We start from the raw sequence: 22,703 nt of genomic DNA on the forward strand, positions 1-22,703 counted from the left end.
TTGTATTGTATTTGGTGTTTCTAAATAAAAAAGACTGCGACAACAACAAACACATTTTTCGCATGAACAATTGCAAAAGTGCATGTAGGTTGAATTAAAAGGATCAACTTATCCGACAATCCAAACACACACATGCAACTTATGAACAAACTATGCATCCATTCTATGGGCGGAGGGCGTTCTAAGACAAAATGGAGGACAACAACTAAGCGCGAGGTCAAATGGACAAGGGTTGCTTGTGGAGTAAACCCACGGGCAATATGTCATGGAGAAGACATGATGTAGTGTTCCTCACACTAAGAAGAGAAGGTAAACAACAATTTCACAAATGTGTAATAATTGGGACACGACTGTTCTAATCGTGAGCTCATGTAAGCTTGGATGAATAGTAAAAAAAATACGAAAATTCGGAATTATTTTGTGTTAAACATTGACAAAATGTTAGTTCGTTTGTGAAATTTCATCACCATATGTCATTCATGGAAATCGTGGCAAGAATTTGATGCTCCAAAATGTTGTTTTCAAATGCATTTTGGAGCACCGATTTAATTTTTTTGCCACATTTTCCATAAATATCATTTTATGATGAAATTTTGTAAGCTATGAAAAAAATTGTCAATGTTTCACACAAAATAATTCAAAATGTTTTGAATTTTGTTTTTATTTTACTATTCACCCGAGCTCACATGCGCTCGGTCTTAGAATAGCGCTTTCGGCAAAAAGTGATGCTACACAAGCTTGGCATGGTCCACATTCATAATCATCTGTAGTGAAGAAGCACAAATCAAGATTCACAAGACTACCTCCGTGCGGCTATACTCCACCACTCCACCCTCATAATCACATCTGCAATGAGGCCACCTTATACATATTTGATGCCCTAAGTAAGTTTGGCCTTGTGCTGTGTCCTGTCATTATATCGTTGGGATTTCTGTTGCCGGATCTTGCGAGCAGCCACCGATGGTCGCCTTCCTCGTTTTCTTCTTTGACTCCATGGTGGAGGAATGGAGGATGCGTTGGATCTGGTGAAATCCCTCTCAATAAGCTCGTGGCTGCAGGTGATGTTGGTGGTGTGGTTTCTCTCCTCGACTCATGTCGTCGTGGTGGTGGGAGTTGGTTGACGGGGAAGAACTGCCTTATTTGGTCCGCTTGGAGTTTGGCCTCGTCGGATCTGAGCTTCGTACGATGGCCGCGTCTCCCCCTCATCTTGAGAAGGGCTTCGGCCATGCTGGTGGAAGCTGATGATGGGTATCCGAAGCTCACAAGACGATGATTCTTGAGAAGGTACGACGCCCACGCCCGCTGGCCGGTCTTCTTCGTTGATCCATGTGATCTTATGGCTGAAGGGTGGCCAAAATATTTCCTCCCAGCCTTAATGCACAAAGGGAGGCAGTGCCGTTTTTTGTTGGAGTGTGTGGTGTCTCACCGTGGAGATCTCGTCGGACCAAGTGGTCCGTCGCAGTGCCTGCGGTTTTTTGATCCAACGGGAAGCAGTTTGGACCCGATCACGTTTTTTGTATCTGCTTGGGGTCCTTTTCGTAAGATTTGGGGGCCAGTCTGTATTTCTGCCTTTCTTTAGGGTTCTTGATGTAAGATGTACTCCCCAACCGTCTTATAATGCAGTGTTGGGTCTAGTGGGGGTCCTTCTCGTGTTAAAAAAAGAAAGATATTTTACTTTCTCAAGATGCCCTAAGAGCAACTCTAGCAGACCCCGCATCCGTTCCCGACCCGCAAAATAACCGCCAAAATGCGGGTCGGGGCGGAAAAGCCTGTCCGATCAGACCCCGCATCCCGCCCCGGCCCATAAAAACTTTTAGGGGCGCGGCAAATTCCTGATCCCAACCTGGGAAAATGCGGGTTTCCCCCTCGCGGCTGCGGTGCCGTGCATCACACAGAAGCAGCTGGCGGGAGGGACATTTGAGCCCACGCTATTTCCCCCCTCCTTCGCCGTCGCCCCGCCCTTGCTTCCGCCCGCCCGTCGCCGGTGATTCCGGCCTTATCTGCAAGCGAGCCGCTGCACCGCCCCTCCGGATCCGGCGAGAAGAGAAGAGCCGACGCCTGCCACCGCCGCCGTCGGGGATCGACCACCGCCTCGTCGTCGTCCGAGATCAACCGCCGCCGGTTAGTACCTTTTTTGTGGTTTTTGCGAGCTGTGCGAGAAGATGGAGTTGACCCCGTGCGAGAAGTTCCTACTATCCGATTCGTCCGATTCGGACGGCTCGGATGTTGAGACCATGTTTGCGACCTTTCGTCAGCAAACATTAGTCATGGCGCTTGCCGTGAAGGAGCATGAAGACGAGAACCGGAAGAGGAGGCGATGATCGATTGTCGGGCGTTTGTGCATTCCTCGAAATCGTCATCTTGGGAATGAGATGTTGATGCAAGACTATTTCACGGAGAATCCTACATGTCCTCCGCACATCTTCCGGAGAAGGTACCGAATGCGCCGATCCCTCTTTGTGAAAACTGTTCAAGCTTGCGAGGAGAATTGACGGTATTTTACTCAAAGAAGGAATGCCGCGGGCTTAAAGGGATTTAGTGCATATCAAAAAATCTCCGCAGCTATGCGGGTGATTGCATATGGCGTTCCAGCTGACTATGCCGATGAGTATCTTCGCATTGGTGAAGATACCACAATTGAGTCTGTGCGTAGATTTGCGAAAGTGATCATCCGTGTCTTCGGTCCTGAGTATCTTCGGGCACCCAATGAAGATGACACAAAGAAATTGATGGCATCTCATGAGAGGAGAGGTTGGCCTGGCATGCTAGGTAGCATTGATTGTATGCATTGGAATTGGAAAAATTGCCCCAAGGCTTGGCAAGAAATGTATTATGGCAAGTCTCGTGATGCAACAATTGTGATTGAGGCCGTAGCATCCGAGGATTTATGGATTTGGCATTGCTTTTTTGGTATGTCGGACACTCTCAATGATATCAATGTGTTGCAACGGTCTCATTTGTTTGCTAGGCTTGCTAGTGGTGATGCTCCTGCTTGCAAGTACACTATCAATGGGCATAAATACATAAAGGGGTACTATCTTACAGATGGTATATACCCTCCTTGGTGCACATTTGTCAAGAGCATCAAAGAACCCAAAACAAAAAAAAATGTGAATTTGTAAAGGTGCAAGAGGCAGCCCGCAAAGACATTGAAAGAGCATTCGGTGTTTTGCAATCTAGGTTTGCCATTGTCCGTGGTCCTGCTTGTTTTTAGAATAAGAAAACCTTAAAGAACATCATGACATGTTGTGTTATCCTGCACAATATGATTCTTGAAGATGGAAGATGATTGAACTTAGAATTCTTTTACGACAATGTGGGTAGCCGTGTCAAACCAGCTAGGGACCCAAACCGGATTAGAGCTTTTCTTCAGACATACAAGGAGACTGAAAATGCAGACACCCACTTTCAACTTTAGAAAGATCTCATTGAACACCATTGGCAAAGGGCTGGACAGTGACTTATTTTTGTATTCATTTGTATTTGTATTCAAGACAAATTTTGAATAATTATTTGTAACGCGAATGATTATTGTATTAAGTTTGATTCGAGTAATTCAGTTTGTTTTCCACTGTTAAATTATGTTGTATTTGATATTTGCGGGCTAATGATATGCGGGAAGCAGCGGCGCAAAGAACAGACCCCGCAAAGCCGACCCGTAAAAAAGTATATTCCGCGAATATACTTTTTTACGAATTCGTTTGGGGGGTCTCCATGTGTACCAGCCCGCAAAAGCTGTTTTGCGTGAACTGCAAACGCGTTTTGCGGGCCGGCGGGATGCGGGGTTTGCTAGAGTTGCTCTAATGAGTGTATTTGTTCATACTTGTTAGATTAACTTGATATAACACTTAAAAGTTGTTTTTTATCAAAAGTGAAAACAATGAGACGATTCATCGGTGGTTGTGTGTGTATTCATCAACATTGTATTGTATTAGTTGTTTCTAAATGGAAAATGTCTAAATAGCAACAAAACATGTTTTTTCCATGAACAATTGCAAAAATGCATCCACGTTTCGAATAAACTATGCACCGAAAACCAATATTTTAAGTAGTGGGCAATGCCATTTAGTGGCGGATGAGACAAAAGCTATAGCAAAGCTAGGTTCAATTTGGCATTTTCCTTAAATCAAGATTTTATTCAAAAAGATATATAATTTAACATTATATATGATATATCGCATATACTATACATGTTGAGACGTCAAAACGTGAGCACTAATCAGACATCCCATTTCAGTAACCAAGCTTTATATCAATGCATCATATATATCACAATAAAGTGAAAAAAGGTAATAGGATGGTTTTGTATAGCGGTTAGTTAGTTAAATGACTCAAGATTTAGCGCTACAGAGGAAAATAACGGGTTATTAGCATTAGTTTTAATTTAAAGTTAAAAGTGCATAACTTTAACGGAAGAGCTCTTCGAAGGCTGTAGCACAAAAAGTTACCAGTAGAGGACTTGAGGGCTTAAAAAAGAACACATTTCCACAATGCAAAAAAATCGAAAGAAAAATGTACGTACATAGGATGTTTAAGAAAATTATATATTATAGTAATATATTTTCATACGTGGCATAGACAGAGAAAAATACTTGCATGAAAATGGGCCATTTTTTGGTTACTGTTGGGCGGAGATGTTTTTTTGTAGTTTGCAAATTATAATATTTTTAAAAGAAAATTTATTCATCAATATGTATAAGTTTGCATAAAAATTGTTTTCTTAACTTGGAAATATCATTTTCTTTTAGAAAGAAAAACACGGCTCCGATGAGCCCGTCCTCCACAAATTTGTTTCCCCTCGGGCTATTTAAAACTTTGCCGGGAACCAACAATGGCCCTTCCCCTCCTCGGGCTCCTCCGACGCTGGACGGAGCAACTCCGGGCGGTGCTCTTAGGCGGTAGTGGTTCCTGCTCGGGCAGGGACGTGCTCTGGGCAGCGGCGTCGTCGTTGGCGACGGGGTTGCGACAGCGCGGGTTGGCGGCGCCCGCCAGGCCTAAATCTGGGCCCTTTGGGCCCCATCCGGGTCTTGGCGGGTCGGTGGCAGGTCGTGGGTTGGCGTGGCTCTCGGGAGGTGGCGACGCTGCGTTTGGGTGGTGGTGGATGGCGGCTCGGCTGCCGGCGTGCAGGAGCGCAGTGACCACGGCTTTGCGAGCCCAATCTCGGCCCGATCGGGCCCGGGTGGCCTGGTTTGCCTCAGCTGTCGGCGTACGGACAACAACCTATGTGGGTGCTCGAGGCAAGGGCCTCCGGCGCGACGGCGGTGGAGGTGGCTCCCTCTCGTGCGGCTCCCGTGCTCCTGCCCTCGCCGCTAGACGCTCATCGGCTTATCTCCTGACCTCGTGGTGGTGTTCGTAGCAAGGCGGCGTGGATGGGTGCAAGACCGTGGTGGCGCGTGCTTGCGGGTGGCAAGATGGGTGCATGGCTCCAGTTCGGGTGGCGGCGCATGGGGTGCGAAAGAAATGCCAGCCGGTTCATCCGGCTTCGATGCGATGACACCTGAGGGTGCCGCCGTTCCTTCATTAAGGACGTCAGTGCTTCCCATCCTCTGCTCCACGTCGCGTGTCGGAGAAAACCCTAGGTCATGTGCGGGCAGCATCATCGTTGGCGTCGCATTCTTTTTTGGAGGTGCTGTTTAGTTACGTGGCAGTCCCAAGCCATGACGAGTGGTGGGTCAAAAATGAAGGGCGCAGCGGTGGCGGTTCATGTGTGCTTATCGAGCCGTCGTTGTTGGTAATTATTTCTTCTTCTTTTTATTTGGACTTGATGTGATGTTCGCTCCAGCTATTTCATGACCAACAATGGACGCAGCAAACTATTAGACGCAGCAGAAAAGAGGCACACACATTCCATTAAAAAAAGCAGGCACACACATACACAGACATACGATGGGGTGCTGCAGGTGGGGAACGTCGTGGCTGGACAAATGCTAGGGCAGCCTCTTGCACCTGCCACACCGGATGTATAGCTTGTACGGGAGATACATGATGTGACAACGCCAGGTGATGTGCATGTACGTGAGATGCAAGCCGTGGCCACTGTACATGATTTGCATGCCGTGTCCACTACGGCCACTGTTGTACCGGAGGTTCAGGTCGTGCCTAATCCGGCTCCTGTACATGCATCCGCGATGGAGCCCTCCACACTCGTGGTTACCACTACACCGACAATGTCATCTTTTTCACACACGACATTATGTACCGCTGTTGAGGTGGAGGGATCTACACCAACCTCATCCTCTCCACCGACATCTAACTGTTTGCAATGTGCTTCTATGGAGAGGACACCCTCTCGTCGTAGTAGCCGTTATACGGTTGCGGAGGATGGGCGTATGTACACGGACGAGGATTCACTGGTCAAGGCAATGCGTTGTAAGGTTGTGCAAAACCTTGACAATACAGGTATATATAACTTCCTGTCCCAAATTCTTTTTATCTTTCTCTGCTACTACAATCACTTCAAATCTAAATAATGTTGGTGTTAGTCTAGGTAGCAATGAGAAAGAAATTTTCGTTTCGACTAATGCTTTGACACATATTGAATATGACTGATTAAAGGTTACTACATTAGTTTCTAGCAAACCTGTTTCCCTTTACTTGGATGGGTAGGAGCTGCATGCCATAGTAGATGGTCAGCTCCTAACTCACATAGTGGGAGAGGTTTCAGACATGGGTTTGGATGAACCTCGACTTAGTTTATTACACGAACTTACAACAGTAGGACGTAAATCTAAAGCATCCCGTTTGAAAAAGGATTGTAAGTCCTCTAAGAGGGCCAAAAAATCTAAATCTTCAGTTGTTTCCAAATGAATGGCATGTTTTATAATAGCACATGTCTTGGCGACTTGGCTAAACATTTATTCATTGCGGATTGTAATAGGGAACATAACCTAGATTTTTTGGCTATCTCCAAAACGGGTAGACGTGATTTCTCGGTAAGCCTTCTTAACCGTCTTTCTGGCGGTATAGACTTCACCTGGTTTTCACGTCCGCCTAGAGGTCATTCTGGGGCATATTAGTTGGCGTGAATACAAGAACTATAGATGTGTTGGCTAGTTCAGATGGCGAGTATCATATAAAAATCCATATCCGCAACAAGGCAGACAACTTCACATGGACCCTTGTTGCTGTGTATGGTGCAACACAGGATGAGTTCAAGGCTGACTTTCTTCGTGAGGTAGTTAATCTGGTGAATGATAATCCCTATCCTATTTTGATAGGTGGTGATTTTAATTTGGTAAGATTCCCAAACGAGAAAAGTCATGGTAGGTTTGATAATCATTGGCCTTTCTTGTTCAGCGCTGTTATTGACAATCTTGATTTGCGAGAGGTTTTCATGATTGGGAGACAGTTCACTTGGGCGAACTGTCTACCCGAACCGACATATGAGAAATTAGACCGCGTATTAATGGATAACGATTGGAAATCTAAATTCCCAATGGCTACCGTGCGTGCACTTCCTCGTATCGAGGCTCTATCAGATCGTGCCCCTATCCTTCTAACCACTGGTTTGTTACGACCACAAAGTAGACACAACTTCAAGTTCGAATTTGGTTGGCTACTTCGCGATGGATTTCATGATATGGTCAAGGAGGTGTGGGTGAAACCCGTAGCTGGACTTACTCCAATTCATAATTGGAATGATAAAATACATGCAACACATAAATTCCTTGGTTGGTGGGCTAGGCATACCGCGAGTATCCTAAAAAGAAGAGAAGCTTAGTCTCACGTATCTTATTAATGAGTTAGAAGCTCTCGCAGAGGTTCGACCGTTATCTGAACATGAAATTGAAATCAAGAGCCAATTTAATGCACATATAACTAGACTTCTCAGAGAAGAGGAGCTCAAATGGTACCAACATTCAAGCTCTCAATTCATTCTTAAAGGGGATTCAAATACTAGATACTTCCATGGTGTAGCCAATGACAGACACCGGAAGAAACTTATTCATTCCCTTACACAAGAGGAGGGTACGATTGAAGGCCATGAGCAACTTAAATCGTATATAACTAATTATTATAAAAATCTATTTGGGGCTCTAGAAGTAAGCAACTTGTCTAGGGATGAGTCCCGAATAGACGACATTCCCCAGGTTTTTGTTGAGGAAAATAACCTTCTAACAACTCCTTACTCTGAGGAGGAGATAAAGAAGGCGGTTTTCCTAATGGAACACAACAAGGCACCGGGTCCAGATGGTTTTCCAGCCGAGTTCTATCAAAACTTCTGAGAGATTATCAAACCATATCTTCTAGATTTATTTGGTCACCTACATGAGGGACAACTAGAATTGTGTCGTCTAAACTTTGGTGAGATAATTTTATTACCTAAGGTTAATGAGGCAGTAAAGATAGAATAATATAGACTTACCTGCCTCCTTAATGTTAGTTTTAAAATCTTCACGAAGGTGGCGATGTTTAGGCTAAACTCGGTGGATGACCATGTGGTTCGCCCTTCCAAGACTGCTTTCATGCAAGATAGAAACATCCTAGATGGAGTGGTAATCCTTCATGAAACGGTTAACGAACTAAATCGGAAGAAGCTGAATGGGCTAGTTCTCAAAATTGATTTTGAGAAAGCTTATGATAAAGTCAAATGACATTTTCTCCGACACACTCTCAAAATGAAAGGCTTCTATGCAGAGTGGCGCGCTCTAATCCATAGATTCGTTTTCGGAGGTAGTGTGTCGTTAAATTCAATGATGATGTTGGACGCTACTTTCAAACAAAGAAGGGATTTAGATAGGGTGACTCAATATCGCCCATGCTATTTAATATAGTGGTTGATATGTTAGCTGTCATGATTGAGCGAGCAAAGGTTGATGATCAAATTGACGGGATAGTTAATCATCTTGTGGGTGGTGGACTTTCTATCCTTCAATATGCCGACGATAGGGTTCTCTTTATGGATCATGACCTAGAGAAAGCGAGAAACCTGAAATTAATTTTGTTGGCATTCGAGCTTCTTTCTGGTCTTAAAATAAATTTCCATAAAAGTGAATTATTTTGTTTTGGCAAGGCCCAAGACGAGGCACATCTATACCCTGATTTGTTTGGCTGCGGGTTAGGCCAGTTTCCAATCATCTATTTGAGGATAGCGATACATTATAGGAGACTCACAAACGCTGAACGGAAACACGTCGAGGAGAGATTACAAAAAAGGCTAAGCAGTTGGAAAGGAAAATTGTTATCTCTGGGTGGAAGATTGGTCCTCATAAATTCAGTGCTAAGTAATATGGTATTGTATATGATTTCTTTCTTCCAATTACCTAAAGGAGTCTTGCATAAATTGGATTATTTCCGATCAAGGTTCTTTTGGCAAGGAGATAGTGAGAAAAAGAAGTATCGACTAGCTAAATGGAGTGTGGTTTGCCATCCCATAGACCAATGGGGGCTAGGTATTCATGACCTCGAGGTCAAAAATACTGCCCTCCTTGGCAAATGGTTGCTTAGGTTATTGACAGAAAACAGTGTATGGCAAACCCTCCTACGGAGAAATTATGTGGGCTCAAAAACAGTGTTCCAAGTATATTGGAAGCCTGGGGACTCACATTTTTGGGATGTGCTAATGGCTACGAAGAAATACTTCTTCTGCTATGGATCCCTCGTTATTAAAGATGGATCGGAAATTAGATTCTGAAAGGATAAGTGGCTAGTTAATGCTACACTCCAAGAACAATATCCGACTTTATACAACATTGTACGTCATAAAGGTGATACTATCGTCACTGTTTTGGATTCATTTCCGTCGAATGTGACGTTGAGAAGAGATTTAATTGGTCCTAGACTTGAATCATGGAACACTCTATTATTGAAATTATCCATGGTACAACTATCACAAGGAACCAATGAATTTCGTTGGAGTTTCATGTGAACGGTAAATTCACGGTAGACTCTATGTATAGTGCTCTGATCCAGTCAGAAGTGTCAGTTGATAAAAACAAAAAGATTTGGAAGATGAAGATACCACTTAAGAACAAAGTATTTGCATGGAATCTTCATCGAGGAATCATTCTTACCAAAGATAATCTTATTAACAGGAATTGACATGAAAGTACGCAATGTGTGTTTTGTCATCGCGACGAGACGGTAAAGCACTTGTTTTTTCAATTCAAACTGGCTCGTTCTATATGGTCAGTCATCCAAATAGCTTCTGGCTTGTATCCTCCACGTAGTGTTGCTAATATATTCGGTAACTAGATACATGGTATAGAATACAAGTTTAGAATTCTTCTCAGGATGGGAGCGCTTGCCATTATTTGGTCGCTTTGGCTATGCAGAAGTGATAAGATTTTTAATGATAAAAGTACTTTTCTTATGCCGGTTATCTACAGATGTACCGGTACGCTCCGTTATGGTCGTTTCTACAATGTGTGGAGTATCGAGACCTGTTTACGAAGGTGTGTACATGATTGAAGGCCACGGCGAGGGATACTTTTACCCGACATGGATGGCAACATGATCTTCGGATTAGTCCTCCTACGTCTTAGGCGTTATACAAACTACAATTAATTAAGTGTATTTCGCCTTTTTCTTATTTTGAAACTTGAATTTGCATATAGCTGCGTGCATATCAGTTATGCAGAGGTCGGGTATAATGCTTAAATCTTTTAAGTAATGAAATGCTTTTTTATAAAAGAAAATACAAACACATACCACATACACATACGTATATTGTCTTTCCATTCCACATCACTAACCTCTCAGCGTTAACATCGGAACCACCATTGGCGCGGCATGGGCTTACACCTTCCGTCCCGTGGTCTTGATCCAGCTTAGCTGCTTGGCCGGGTCCTGTCGCGGAGTTGAGTTCGCACTGCGCCATTGGGGGCTGCGGACGGAAGTAGCACGTGTGAGACCGCACCGGCCTGCCTTGCCCTGGGTGTGAGTGGAGCTCCTAGAGCAGCAGCATGAGAGGAGAAACGGTGCAGAAAGCGTGCTCCGCACCGCACTAAATAACTTGGTGCCAGTTCCTTTCGATCCCCTTTGCATTGTTGCTTGGCATGGCAGGCAAGGTACTAGACATGGTTTTCAGTACTGCCGGGATTAATTGGCGGATGCAGAGATCAATGCGGAATTAAGCAGGGACCAATATGGTTACACCGGCAATTGATTTGATTGTGTGCTCAACATGAGCCACACGAAGATTTTTTATCTCTCCAAAATCATCTGCATTCGAACGCCTCAAACCCGTCTCAAACGCGCGAACCGATGGTCCGAACACTATGATGGTCCGGTCGCACATCGGTCACAACAATGCAACCTAGACGGGTGTCGGTGCAGTTATGCACACGATCAACTATGGGGCCTTTTTGCCACTTTGTGTTTCGGCGGGGGTCGTATAACACAAAGAACAAAGACTACGAAGCACACGATGATGAGACTCGTTTTTTTCCTCGTTTTGGCCGCTGTGAAGCGTAAAATCGTATTCCTGCTTTGATGGATTGATTGGGGAAGACGAAGTTTGCACGGGGCTATACCCCGGCAAGGGTTGTCGGGGAGAGCTGACACGTACGTACACTTACACCTCGCTCTAATTCATTGGGGACATAGTCTACCAAGTGTCGAATCTCCAAGTGTTCGAATATCCAAATATCCCAATCCTTTCCTAGGTTGCCCCGTGCCTCCATTTATAGCTTAAGGGGCGTCCACAGTGGCAATTGACACGATCAAATAGCAAACAGTGCTATCATACCTAACTCTGATACTTAAGACAGAGCGTCATAAATGCGACCTTAGGTGGCGAGCGGGGGTGCGTTCCTGGCAGGCTTCTGCCACCTATGAGTTGGCCATGGCTTGGGGTCTTGACACACCTTTGAACGGGTGTCAACAGGTTGTAATTTGTCTTCCGGCACGTCATCACGTATCTAGCGAGAGCCACCTAGCCATCTCGGAGCTCGACACCTAATCGACAAGTGTCTGGTGTAGCGATGAGGTGGAGCTGTGGCAGGTTGGCCCGCATTTAACGGGGAGGCACCTTGCCGGGGCTTGGTGAGGATGCTTGTGCCTTCGCCCCCGGCAAGCGCCAGGGGTTCTTGGCATGCCTTGGGCTATTGGTGTTGGTCTTGCCGGCGTCTGGCTCCGACTCTCCGCTTGGGTTGGTGGTTGCTCTTGAAGGGCTACGCTCTCAACGCCTGTGCACAAGTCAGGGGCACTAGGTACCCCATTACTAGTTGATACGTCTTCGTCGTATCTATAATTTTTAATTGTTTCATGCCAATATTCTACAACTTTCATATACTTTTGGCAACTTTTTATACTATTTTTGGGACTAACATATTGATCCACTGCCCAGTGTCAGTTCTTGTTTGTTGCATGTTTTTTGTTTCACAGAAAATCCATATCACACGAAGTCCAAACAGGATAAAAACGTATGTTTTTTTGGAATATATGTGAATTTTGGGAAGTGGAATCAATAGAAGGCGTTGCCCGAGGGGCCCACAAGCCATAGGGGGGCGCCCAGGAGGTAGGGCGCGCTAGCCTGTCTTGTGGCCACCTTGTAAGGCGGTTGGTGCCCTTCTTTCGCCGCAATAAAGATAATATCTGGATTAAAATCGTGTTGAACTTTCAGCCCAATCGGAGCTACGGATCTCCGGGAATATAAGAAACGGTTAAACGCCAGAATCTGGAAGGCACAAAAATGTAGAAACAGAAAGAAACAGAGAGATGTCCAATCTTGGAGGGGCTCTTGCGGTCTCGCCCCTCGGTCGCCATGGAGGCCAAGGACCAGAGGGAAACCCTCCTCCTATCTAGGGGGAGGCCAAGAAACAACAAGAAGGAGGGGGGCTCTCCCCCCTCTCCCCCGATGGCACCGGAACGCTGCCATGGCCATCATCGTGACGTCGATCTACACTAACAACTTCGCTGCCGTCATCACCAACTCTCTCCCCCTCTATGCAGCGGTTCAACACCTCTTCTCACCGCTGTAATCTCTACTTAAACATGGTGCTCAACGCTATATATTATTTCGCAATGATGTATGGCTATCCTATGATGTCTGAGTAGATCCTTTGTGTCCTATGGGTTGATTGATGATCATGATTGGTTTGAGTTGCATGTTTTATTATTGGTGTTGTCCTATGGTGCTCTCCCTGTCACGCAAGTGTGAGGGATCCCCATTGTAGGGTGTTGCAATGTGTTCATGATTTTCCTATGGTGGATTGCTTTAGTCACAGAAGCATAAACCCGAGTAGGTGGGTTGTTGCATATGGGAGTAAAAAGGACTTGATACCTTATAATGCTATGGTTGGGATTTACCTTAATGATCTTTAGTAGTTGCGAATGTTTGCTAGCGTTTCAATCATAAGTGCATATGATCCAAGTAGAGAAAGTATGTTAGCATATGCCTCTCCCTCATATAAAATTGCAATAATGATTATCCGTCTAGTTATCGATTGCCTAGGTACAAATAACCATCTTGTGACAAAAAGATCTCTACTAAGACCAACATAGTTGTTTCTTTATCTTGGCTGCCCCTAGTTTTTATTTACGTGTTCTTTATTTTCTTGCAAACCTATCCTATGACGCCTACAAAGTACTTCTAGTTTCATACTTGTTCTAGGTAAAGTGAACGTTAAGCGTGCGTAGAGTTGTATTAGTGGTCGATAGAACTTGAGGGAATATTTGTTCTACCTTTAGTTCCTCGTTGGGTTCAACACTCTTACTTATCGAGAAAGGCTACAATTAATCCCCTATACTTGTGGGTTATCAAGACCTTTTTCTGGCGCCGTTGCCGGGGAGCAATAGTGTGGGGTGAATATTCTCGTGTGTGCTTGTTTGCTTTATCACTAAGTAGATTTTATGTGCCGTTTAGCTTGTTTTCTATCTTTAGATATGGGTAGGAAACGCAAAATACCAAAAAATAGATGTAGTTGTTGCACCAAAAGTCGAGGAACCACTAGTGTTCCGTACCATCGAAGAATATTACTTGGGTCATCTTCGATCCATTTGTGCTCGTGCTGAAACCCCAACTAGCTTAGTTGAGGGCAAATCATTAAATGAGCATGCTTATGATGTGCGAAACCGCTTATCTCAAAAAGGGAAACTTTTATGGCATCATATTAATACTTTGCAATTACATGCTTGGAATTTATGCGAAATTTATGATTTTACTTGTTGTTGTAAATACCCTAAAACACCTTCCCTATCAATGTGAGTTTAAGGATAATGGAATCATATCTTTTTATGCCAAGTGTGTTTATAATTACTATGATATTGACCAAATTGAAGAATTTGTTGCTTTTAAGGGTGCCTATGAAATTTCTTCTTTGATTGAAAAGTATGATGCTACTCTTTACAAATCTGAAAGTTTTGCCATACTTAAATATTGCTATGAAAACTATGCTTCTAATGCTTATGTTAAGCCCTATATTGAGGAATCCTCCGCTGTCCAGGAGGAGACTAACACTTTGCATGAATCTATGGAAGAAGAAATTGATGACACTGTGAGCTCATTGGATGAAAAAGATGAGGAGGAGAGCGAAGAACGAAAGGAGGAAGAGCGGATTAGCTACCCGTGCCCACATTCTAATGAGAGTAACTCTTCAACTCATACATTGTTTAATTTCCCTTCGTGCTTACCAAAGGATGAATGCTATGATAATTGCTATGATCCCTTAGATTCATTTGAAATATCCCTGTTTGATGAACTTGATGCTTGCTATGCTTGTAGCCATGATGCCAATATGAATGATGATTATGGAGATGAACCTGCTATAGTTCCTTATTTTAAGAATGAAATTGTTGCTATTGCACCCACACATGATAGTCCTATTATCTTTTTGAAATCTCCCAACTACACTATATTGGAGAAGTTTGCACTTATTAAGGATTATATAGATGGGTTGCCTTTTACTATTACACATGATGATTTTGATAGATATAATATGCATGTGCTTGCTGCTCCTACTTACAATTATTATAATAGAGGAATTACATCTCTGCCTCTCTATGTTTCCAATACGATAAAATTGCAAGAAATTGTTTATACTATGCATTGACCTTTACTTTGTGTGCATGAATGGTTCTTTTATGACATGCCCATGCATAGGAAGAGAGTTAGACTTTGTTGTTGTATGATATATGTTACTTTGTGCTCACTACTAAATTACAAATCACTCTTAATTAAAATTGGCTTTGATATACCTTGGGATCCGTGTGGATCAATTACTTGAGCACTTTATGACTAGCTTAATGGCTTTAAAGAAAGCGCTGCCAGGGAGACAACCTGGAAGTTTTAGAGAGTCATTTCATTCTGTTGTGTGCTATCATATAGTTTAAAAAACAAAAGAATTAAAGAGGGGAACAAAAAACTTTTTCAAAAAGAAAAGTGAAAGTGAGAGAGACGAGCATTGTTAAAATGGGAGCATGCCTTGAACTTTGTTCATGCCCATGAAAACCTTGTGAATCTTAATTACAGAAACTTTTCAACAAAAATAATCATCCCCTTGTATAAATCCATTGTATTATAAAAATAACGTACCAAGATTTGCCTTTAGGATGATTAGATTGCTTGTTTGGTGTGTGAAGTGCAAAAACAAAAACTTTGGCTGTAGTGCGTGAATTTACAGTTTTTACTGGAATGTCAAAACTTTCTCAAAGTTTTACACAGTACTTCTATGCAAATTGTTTATTTCGTCCTAAGTTTTCAGAATTTCTAGAGTTACATAAGTACGGTCAATGTACAGATTACTACAAATTGTCTTGTTTTTGATAGATTCTGTTTTTGATGCATTGTTTTGGTCGTTTTGATGAAACTATCGTTTGTATCAGTAGTATAAGCCATGGAAAAGTCATATTACAGTAGATACAATGCAAAAACAAAATATTGATTGGTTGGTAACAATACTTAAAGTTTTAATTTGCTTTATTATTACTAACAGGCCTCACGAGGGTTTTGTTAAGTTTTGTGTGATTGAAGTTTTCAAGTTTTGGGCGAGATCAGGATGGATGAAGGAATAAGGAATGGAAAGAGATTAAGCTTGGGGATGCCTGTGGCACCCCAAGGTAATATTCAAGGACTCCTAAGCAACTAAGCTTGGGGATGCCCCGTAAGGCATACCCTCTTTCTTCTAACAACCATCGGTAATTTCACTTGGATCTATATTTTTATTCATCACATGATATGCGTAAATCTTGGAGCGTCGTGTGCTTTTTATTTTTCTTCTAATAATGCACCATGCTGGTATGAGATAGTCCTTGGTTGATTTATAGAAGGCTCTTTGCACCTCACTTATATCTTTTGAGTATGGCTTTATAGAATGCTTCATGTGCTTCACTTATATCATTTGAAGTTTGGATTGCCTGTTTCTCTACACATAGAAAACCGCCATTTGTAGAATGCTCTTTTTTCACTTATATTTGTTAGAGTGTGGGCATATATTTTATAGAAAGAATTAAACTCTCATGCTTCACTTATATCTATTTAGAGAGTTAACCGGAGTTGGTCATTCACATGATTAGTCATAAAATACTAGATAAAACTTGTAGATCACTGAATATGATATGTTTGATTCCTCGCAATTGTTTTGCAATATAAAGAAGGTGATATTAGAGTCATGCTAGTGAGTAATTGTGGATTGGTAGAAATATTTGTGTTAAAGTTTGTGATTCCTGTAGCATGCACGTATGGTGAACCGTTATGTGAAGAAGTCGGAGCATGATTTATTCATTGATTGTCATCCTTTGTGTGGAGGTCGGGATTGCGCGATGGTTAATTCCTACCAACCTTTCCCCTAGGAGCATGCGTGTAGTACCTTGTTCCAATGACTAATAAATTTTTGCAATAAGTATGTGAGTCCATTATGACTAATGTTTAGTCCATGGATATACGCACTCTCACGCTTTGTGTGGAGGTCGGGATCGTGCGATGGTTAACTCCTACCAACCCTTCCCCTAGGAGCATGCATGTAGTACCTTGTTTCAATGACTAATAAATTTTTGCAATAAGTATGTGAGTTATTTATGACTAATGTTGAGTCCATGGATTATACGTACTCTCACCATACCACATTTGCTAGCCTCTCTAGTACCGCACAACTTTCGCTTGTGAATTAAACCCACCTCCCTCCAAACAACCACCATATACCTTCCTAAAAAATAGCCACCATATACCTTCCTAAAAAACAGCCACCATACCTACCTATTATGGCATTTCCATAGCCATTCTGAGATATATTGCCATGCAACTTCCACCGTTCCGTTTATTATGACACGCACCATCATTGTCATATTGCTTTGCATGATCGTAAGATAGCTAGCATGATGTTTTCATGGCTTCTCCGTTTTTTGATGTCATTTCTATGCTAGATCATTGCACATCCCGGTACACTATCGGAGGCATTCATATAGAGTCATCTTTTATTCTAGTATCAAGTTGTAATTCTTGAGTTGTAAGTAAATAGAAGTGTGAAGATCATCATTATTAGGGCATTGTCCCATGTTAGGAAAGGATGATGTAATCTATGATTCCCTCACAAGTTGGGATGAGTCTCCGGACTTTTTGAAAAATAAAAGAGGTCAAAGAATCCCAAATAAAAATAAGAGGCCAAAGAAACCCACCAAGAAAAGGAGAAACATATGAGAGAAAAGAGAGAAGCGGGAATGCTACTATTCCTTTTTCCACACTTGTGTTTCAAAGTAGCACCATGATATTCATGATAGAGAGTCTCCTATATTGTCACTTTCATATACTAGTGGGATTTTTTCATTATAGAACTTGTCTTGTATATTCCAATGATGGGCTTCCTCAAATTGCCTTAGGTCTTCGTGAGAAAGCGAGTTGGATGCACACCCACTTAGTTTCTTTTTGAGCTTTCATACACTTATAGCTCTAGTGCATCCGTTGCATGGCAATTCCTACTCACTCACATTGATAAATATTGATGGGCATCTCCATAGCCCGTTGATATGCCTAGTTGATGTGAGACTATCTCTTTCTTTTTGTCTTCACCACAACCTCCACCATGTTCTATTCTACCTATAGCGCTATACCCATGGCTCACGCTCATGTATTGCGTGAAAGTTGAAAAAGTTTGAGAATACTAAAGTATGAAACAATAGCTTGGCTAAAACGGGGGTTGTGCATGATTTAATACTTTGTGTGATGAAGATGGAGCATAGTCAGACTATATGATTTTGTAGGGATAACTTTCTTTTAGCCAAGATATTTTGAGAAGACATGATTGCTTTATTAGTATGCTTGAAGTATTATTGTCTTAATGTCAAATGATAGACTATTGATTTGAATCACTCATGTCTTAATATTCATGTCATGATTAGATTATATGATCAAGATTATGCTAGGTATCATTCCACATCAAAACTTATTATTTTTTATCCTTTACCTACTCGAGGACGAGCAAGAATTAAGCTTGGGGATGCTAATACATCTCCGTCGTATCTATAATTTTTGATTGTTTCATGCCAATATTCTACAACTTTCATATACTTTTTGCAACTTTTTATACTATTTTTGGGACTAACATATTGATCAAGTGCCCAGTGCTAGTTCCTATTTGTTGCATGTTTTTATTTCGCAGAAAATCCATATCAAACGAAGTCGAAACGGAATAAAAACTTATGGAGATTATTTTGGAATATATGTGAATTTTGGGAAGTGGAATCAATAAAAGGGGGTGCCCAAGGGGCCCACAAGCCATAGGGCCACAACCTCGGGGTAGGGCGCGCCAGGCTGTCTTGTGGCCACCCCGCAAAGCGGTTGGTGCCCTTCTTTCGCCACAAGAAAGCTAATATCCGGATAAAAATCGTGTTGAAATTTCATCCCAATCGGAGCTATGGATCTCCGGGAGTATAAGACATGGTGAAACGCCAGAATTTGGAAGGCAGAAAAACACAGAAATAGACAGAGATCCAATCTCGGAGGCGCTCTCTCCCCTCCGCCACCATGGAGGCCAAGGACTATAGGGGAAACCCTCCTGCCATCTAGGGGGAGGCCAAGGAAGAATAAGAAGGAGGGGGGCTCTATCCCCCTCTCTCCCGATGGCACCGGAACGCCGTCGAGGTGATCATCGTGACGGTGATCTACACCAACAACTTCGCCGCCGTCATCACCAACTTTGTCCCCATCTATGCAGCGGTTCAACACATCTTCTCACCGATATAATTTCTACTTAAACATGGTGCTCAATGCTATATATTATTTCCCAATGATGTATGGATATCCTATGATGTTTGAGTAGATCCGTTTTGTCCTATGGGTTGATTGATGATCATGATTGGTTTGAGTTGCATGTTTTATTATTGGTGCCGTCCTATGGTGCTCTCCATGTCGTGCAAGCATGAGGGATCCCTGTTGTAGGGTGTTGCAATGTGTTCATGATTTGCCTATGGTGGGTTGCTTGAGTCACAGAAGCATAAACCCGAGTAGGTGGGTGGTTACATATGGGAGTAAAGAGGACTTGATACCTTATAATGCTATGGGTTTTACCTTAATGATTTTTAGTAGTTGCGGATGCTTGCTAGAGTTCCAGTCATAAGTGCACATGATCCAAGTAGAGAAAGTATGTTAGCTTATGCGTCTCCCTCATATAAAATTGCAACAATGATTACCGGTCTAGTTATCGATTGCCTAGGGACAAATAACCTTCTTGTGACAAAAAGATCTGTACTATGACCATCTTAGTTGTTTCTTTATGTTGGATGCCCCTAGTTTTTATTTACGTGTTCTTTATTTTCTTGCAAACCTATCCTATCACGCCTACAAAGTACTTCTAGTTTCATAGTTGTTCTATGTAAAGTGAACGTTAAGCGCGCGTAGAGTTGTATCGGTGGTCGATAGAAATGAGGGAATATTTGTTCTACCTTTAGCTCCTCGTTGGGTTCGACACTCTTACTTATCGAGAAAGGATACAATTGATCCCCTATACTTGTGGGTTATCACTAGTGCACCAACAGGAGCCCCCGGGCCTGGCCCATACGCGATCGCCTAACATTGTTGGGTGAGTCCCAAAGTTCGTGCACGGGCATGACATTCACAAAGAGGTAACCGTCATCCCACCGTTCCACGTCGTCCCACCACTTCTGGCCGTTTCCGCCATGTGTGCCGTATGCACTGCACGAATCTCGCGGTGGGTGCACGTGGCTTAAAGGCGTGGTCGTGGCAGAAGCCGTAGTGTCGTGGATTGGATTGATGGGGAGGTTAACTGTTCGCGCATGATGGTGGGTAACGACATAGGTGGAGATGGGCGTCCACCCTTGGAGCGTAGGAGAGCCAGCCCCCCACGCCCTCCTTATAAAAGTGGCAGGGGTGCGGTAGACGATGCTCATCCATCCTTCTCCTCTTATCTAACCTAGGGTTGCCCGGTTTGCTCTTCTCTTCTGGCTCTTTGAGGTGGCTTCGGTTCTTGGCCATGTTGGGGAAGCGTGGGCATCCCCCACCATCGTGGGAGCTACAAGAGCTTCCCGTTCGGATCATGTAGCCGCTTCATTCGTGGTGCCGGAGGTTGGTACCAGTACTCGAGGCATGGGCGTTGGAAGGGCACGGGGCCGCTGAGGAGCTCGTCGAGGACGGGGACAGAGCGTTATGCCCGACCCTCCTTCGATGATGCCGACGTTTCTATTGCCGGGGCACACCGAAGGCACGACGTTGGAGTTTTTCGTCAGGCTGCGCGGTCATCCCCGCCGCTGTGTGCACCTCCCTCACCCTTTCGCTAAGGTGGTGGAGGTTGACAAACCGGAGGAGTGTGGCTCCGCGTACACGGTTGCCGCAATGACTTCGTGTATGCCGACGTTGAATATCCGGCGCCCCGTGTCATGTTGTTCAGGCGCGGGTGGAAGACCTTCGCACGTGCCCATAACTTCATGGCGGGGCATGTTCTTTGCTTTAAGCTGGTGGAGGCACACATGCTTTTCGTCAAGATCTATGGGCACTCGGGGGCTCGTGTTGGCTGTTGCAAAGAGAGCTCGAGCGACACTGAAAGTTCATCTTCGAGCGACAGTGACAAGGAGGATAGTGTTGACGAGGATGGCGACAATGAGTCCCGAGCCGTCGAGTCGGAGTATGACGACTCGAGATCGAGCTGACCGGTGTCCATCGGTCACACCATCACCGTTAGCTACCACCCCTCCCCACCCGGCAAGATGGTCTTACTGGGGCTCCATGGCCCGGATGCTGCCTCATCTTCCAGCTGGGCCCTGGCAGACCTCGTGGACTTCGGCTTCGTCTTCACCACCGATGGGTACGCCGAGCCTCGTCCATGTGGTCCTGGCGGGGTCATACTGGGCTTCTGTTGGGGCCTCTCCATGCCTTCTTCTTCTCACCCATCCAATCCCTGAGAGGAGAGGGACAAGAAAGACATTACGGGGCACTTATCTTTTTGCTCGTCCCCACAAGGATTCCTATCATGCATAGAGTTCCATCGCACACAATTGAAAAAGGAGCGATAGGTATTTCCTCAAAGAAAAGAACGGAACCACACTTAAGATAAGATAGTTTTGAACTTATCTCCTTGGGGGGGGACCCCTTGAAGGTGTGATGGTTCCTCGTCCTTGCCTTTGTGTTGTCTCCCGTTCACCTAGAGGCAAAACATACAGAGCAAAAGAGAGGCTTCACCCTCTCGAAGAGAGGGGAGACCCGGTAACAAGGATCACGAGTCCATCAAGCATTCTTAATAACTAGTAAACTAGGGCAGTAGTGACATCATAACACAAGTAAATGCGTAATGCATGATGCATATGCAGATGATGATATGATGCAATGCCTAGCTTTTTTTATGCGCAGGGTCTGCACCTTGCTTTCTACAAAGGGTTACATGCAACTTCGACAAGGCTTGTACAAAAGGTGGTTGCTGGGTTCTGGGACCGTCAACCGCGCCTTATGGGTAGAACTTACGAAGATGCTCAATATTCTATGAGTTAAGCACTTTGATGCCATCTTCGGTCTCCAAACGGATTGCACGAGGCCTGGTGACTTGTACTACCCGGTAAGGGCCTTCCCAATTCGGCGTCAACTTGTTGGAACCCTTGGCAAACTGAACGCGCCTAAGGACAAGGTCGCCTTCCTCAAAGCTCCGGACGTGGACCCTGTGGCTATGGTAGTGGCAGGGCCTACTGGTAGCGTGCATCACGTGTAGCAGCCGAGAGACGATCTTCCTCGAGGAGCGTGGCCTCGTCATGCCGCAGCTGTTGTTGCACCACTTCCTCATAGGAAAGCACTCGAGGTGACCCGTATATGAGTTCCGTGGGGATAATTTCTTCTGCCCCATATACTAGGGAGAAAGGTGTCTCGCTCGTAGCTCGATTCGGTGACGTTCTGAGGGATCAAAGAACCACCGACAGTACATCAATCCAGCGTGTGCCGCAACTTTGCAGTCTATCGAAAGTTCTTGTCTTGAGCCCCCGCAACACTTCAACATTCATCCTCTCGACTTGCTCGTTTCTCTTTGGGTGAGCAACAGAGGCGAAGGATACTTGCTTCCAAGGCTTTGGACGTACTGCAAGAATATGCGGCTCGTGAACTTGGTGCCGTTGTCAGAGATCATTCTGTTGGCTACTCCATAGCGGCACACTAGTCCCATCATGAACTTGATAGCTGACTATGCAGTCACATTTCTAACTGGCTCCACCTCACGTTATTTCGTTAACTTGTCGATTGCTGTGTACAAGAACTCAAAACCCCTAGTAGCGCGGGGGAAGGGTCCCAAGATATCGAGCCCCCAAACCGAGAATGGCCAGGACAAAGGGATCGTCTC

General features: G+C 44.0%; 1 protein-coding gene across 1 annotated transcript in view; it reads right to left on the bottom strand.

Annotated features, from left to right (window-relative positions):
* Positions 1–10,918, bottom strand: part of LOC123427242 (NADP-dependent malic enzyme, chloroplastic-like) — a 34,076-nt gene extending 23,158 nt beyond the window's left edge. The window contains exon 1 of the mRNA XM_045111244.1: positions 10,695–10,918. Coding sequence (XP_044967179.1) covers positions 10,695–10,819 — 125 coding nt within the window. The 5' untranslated portion in view covers positions 10,820–10,918. The remainder of the gene's footprint in view (positions 1–10,694) is intronic.
* Between the last annotated feature and the right edge of the window lie 11,785 nt (positions 10,919–22,703).

The sequence above is a fragment of the Hordeum vulgare genome, chromosome 1H (assembly GCF_904849725.1).
Source record: "Hordeum vulgare subsp. vulgare chromosome 1H, MorexV3_pseudomolecules_assembly, whole genome shotgun sequence".
Lineage (NCBI taxonomy): Eukaryota > Viridiplantae > Streptophyta > Magnoliopsida > Poales > Poaceae > Hordeum > Hordeum vulgare.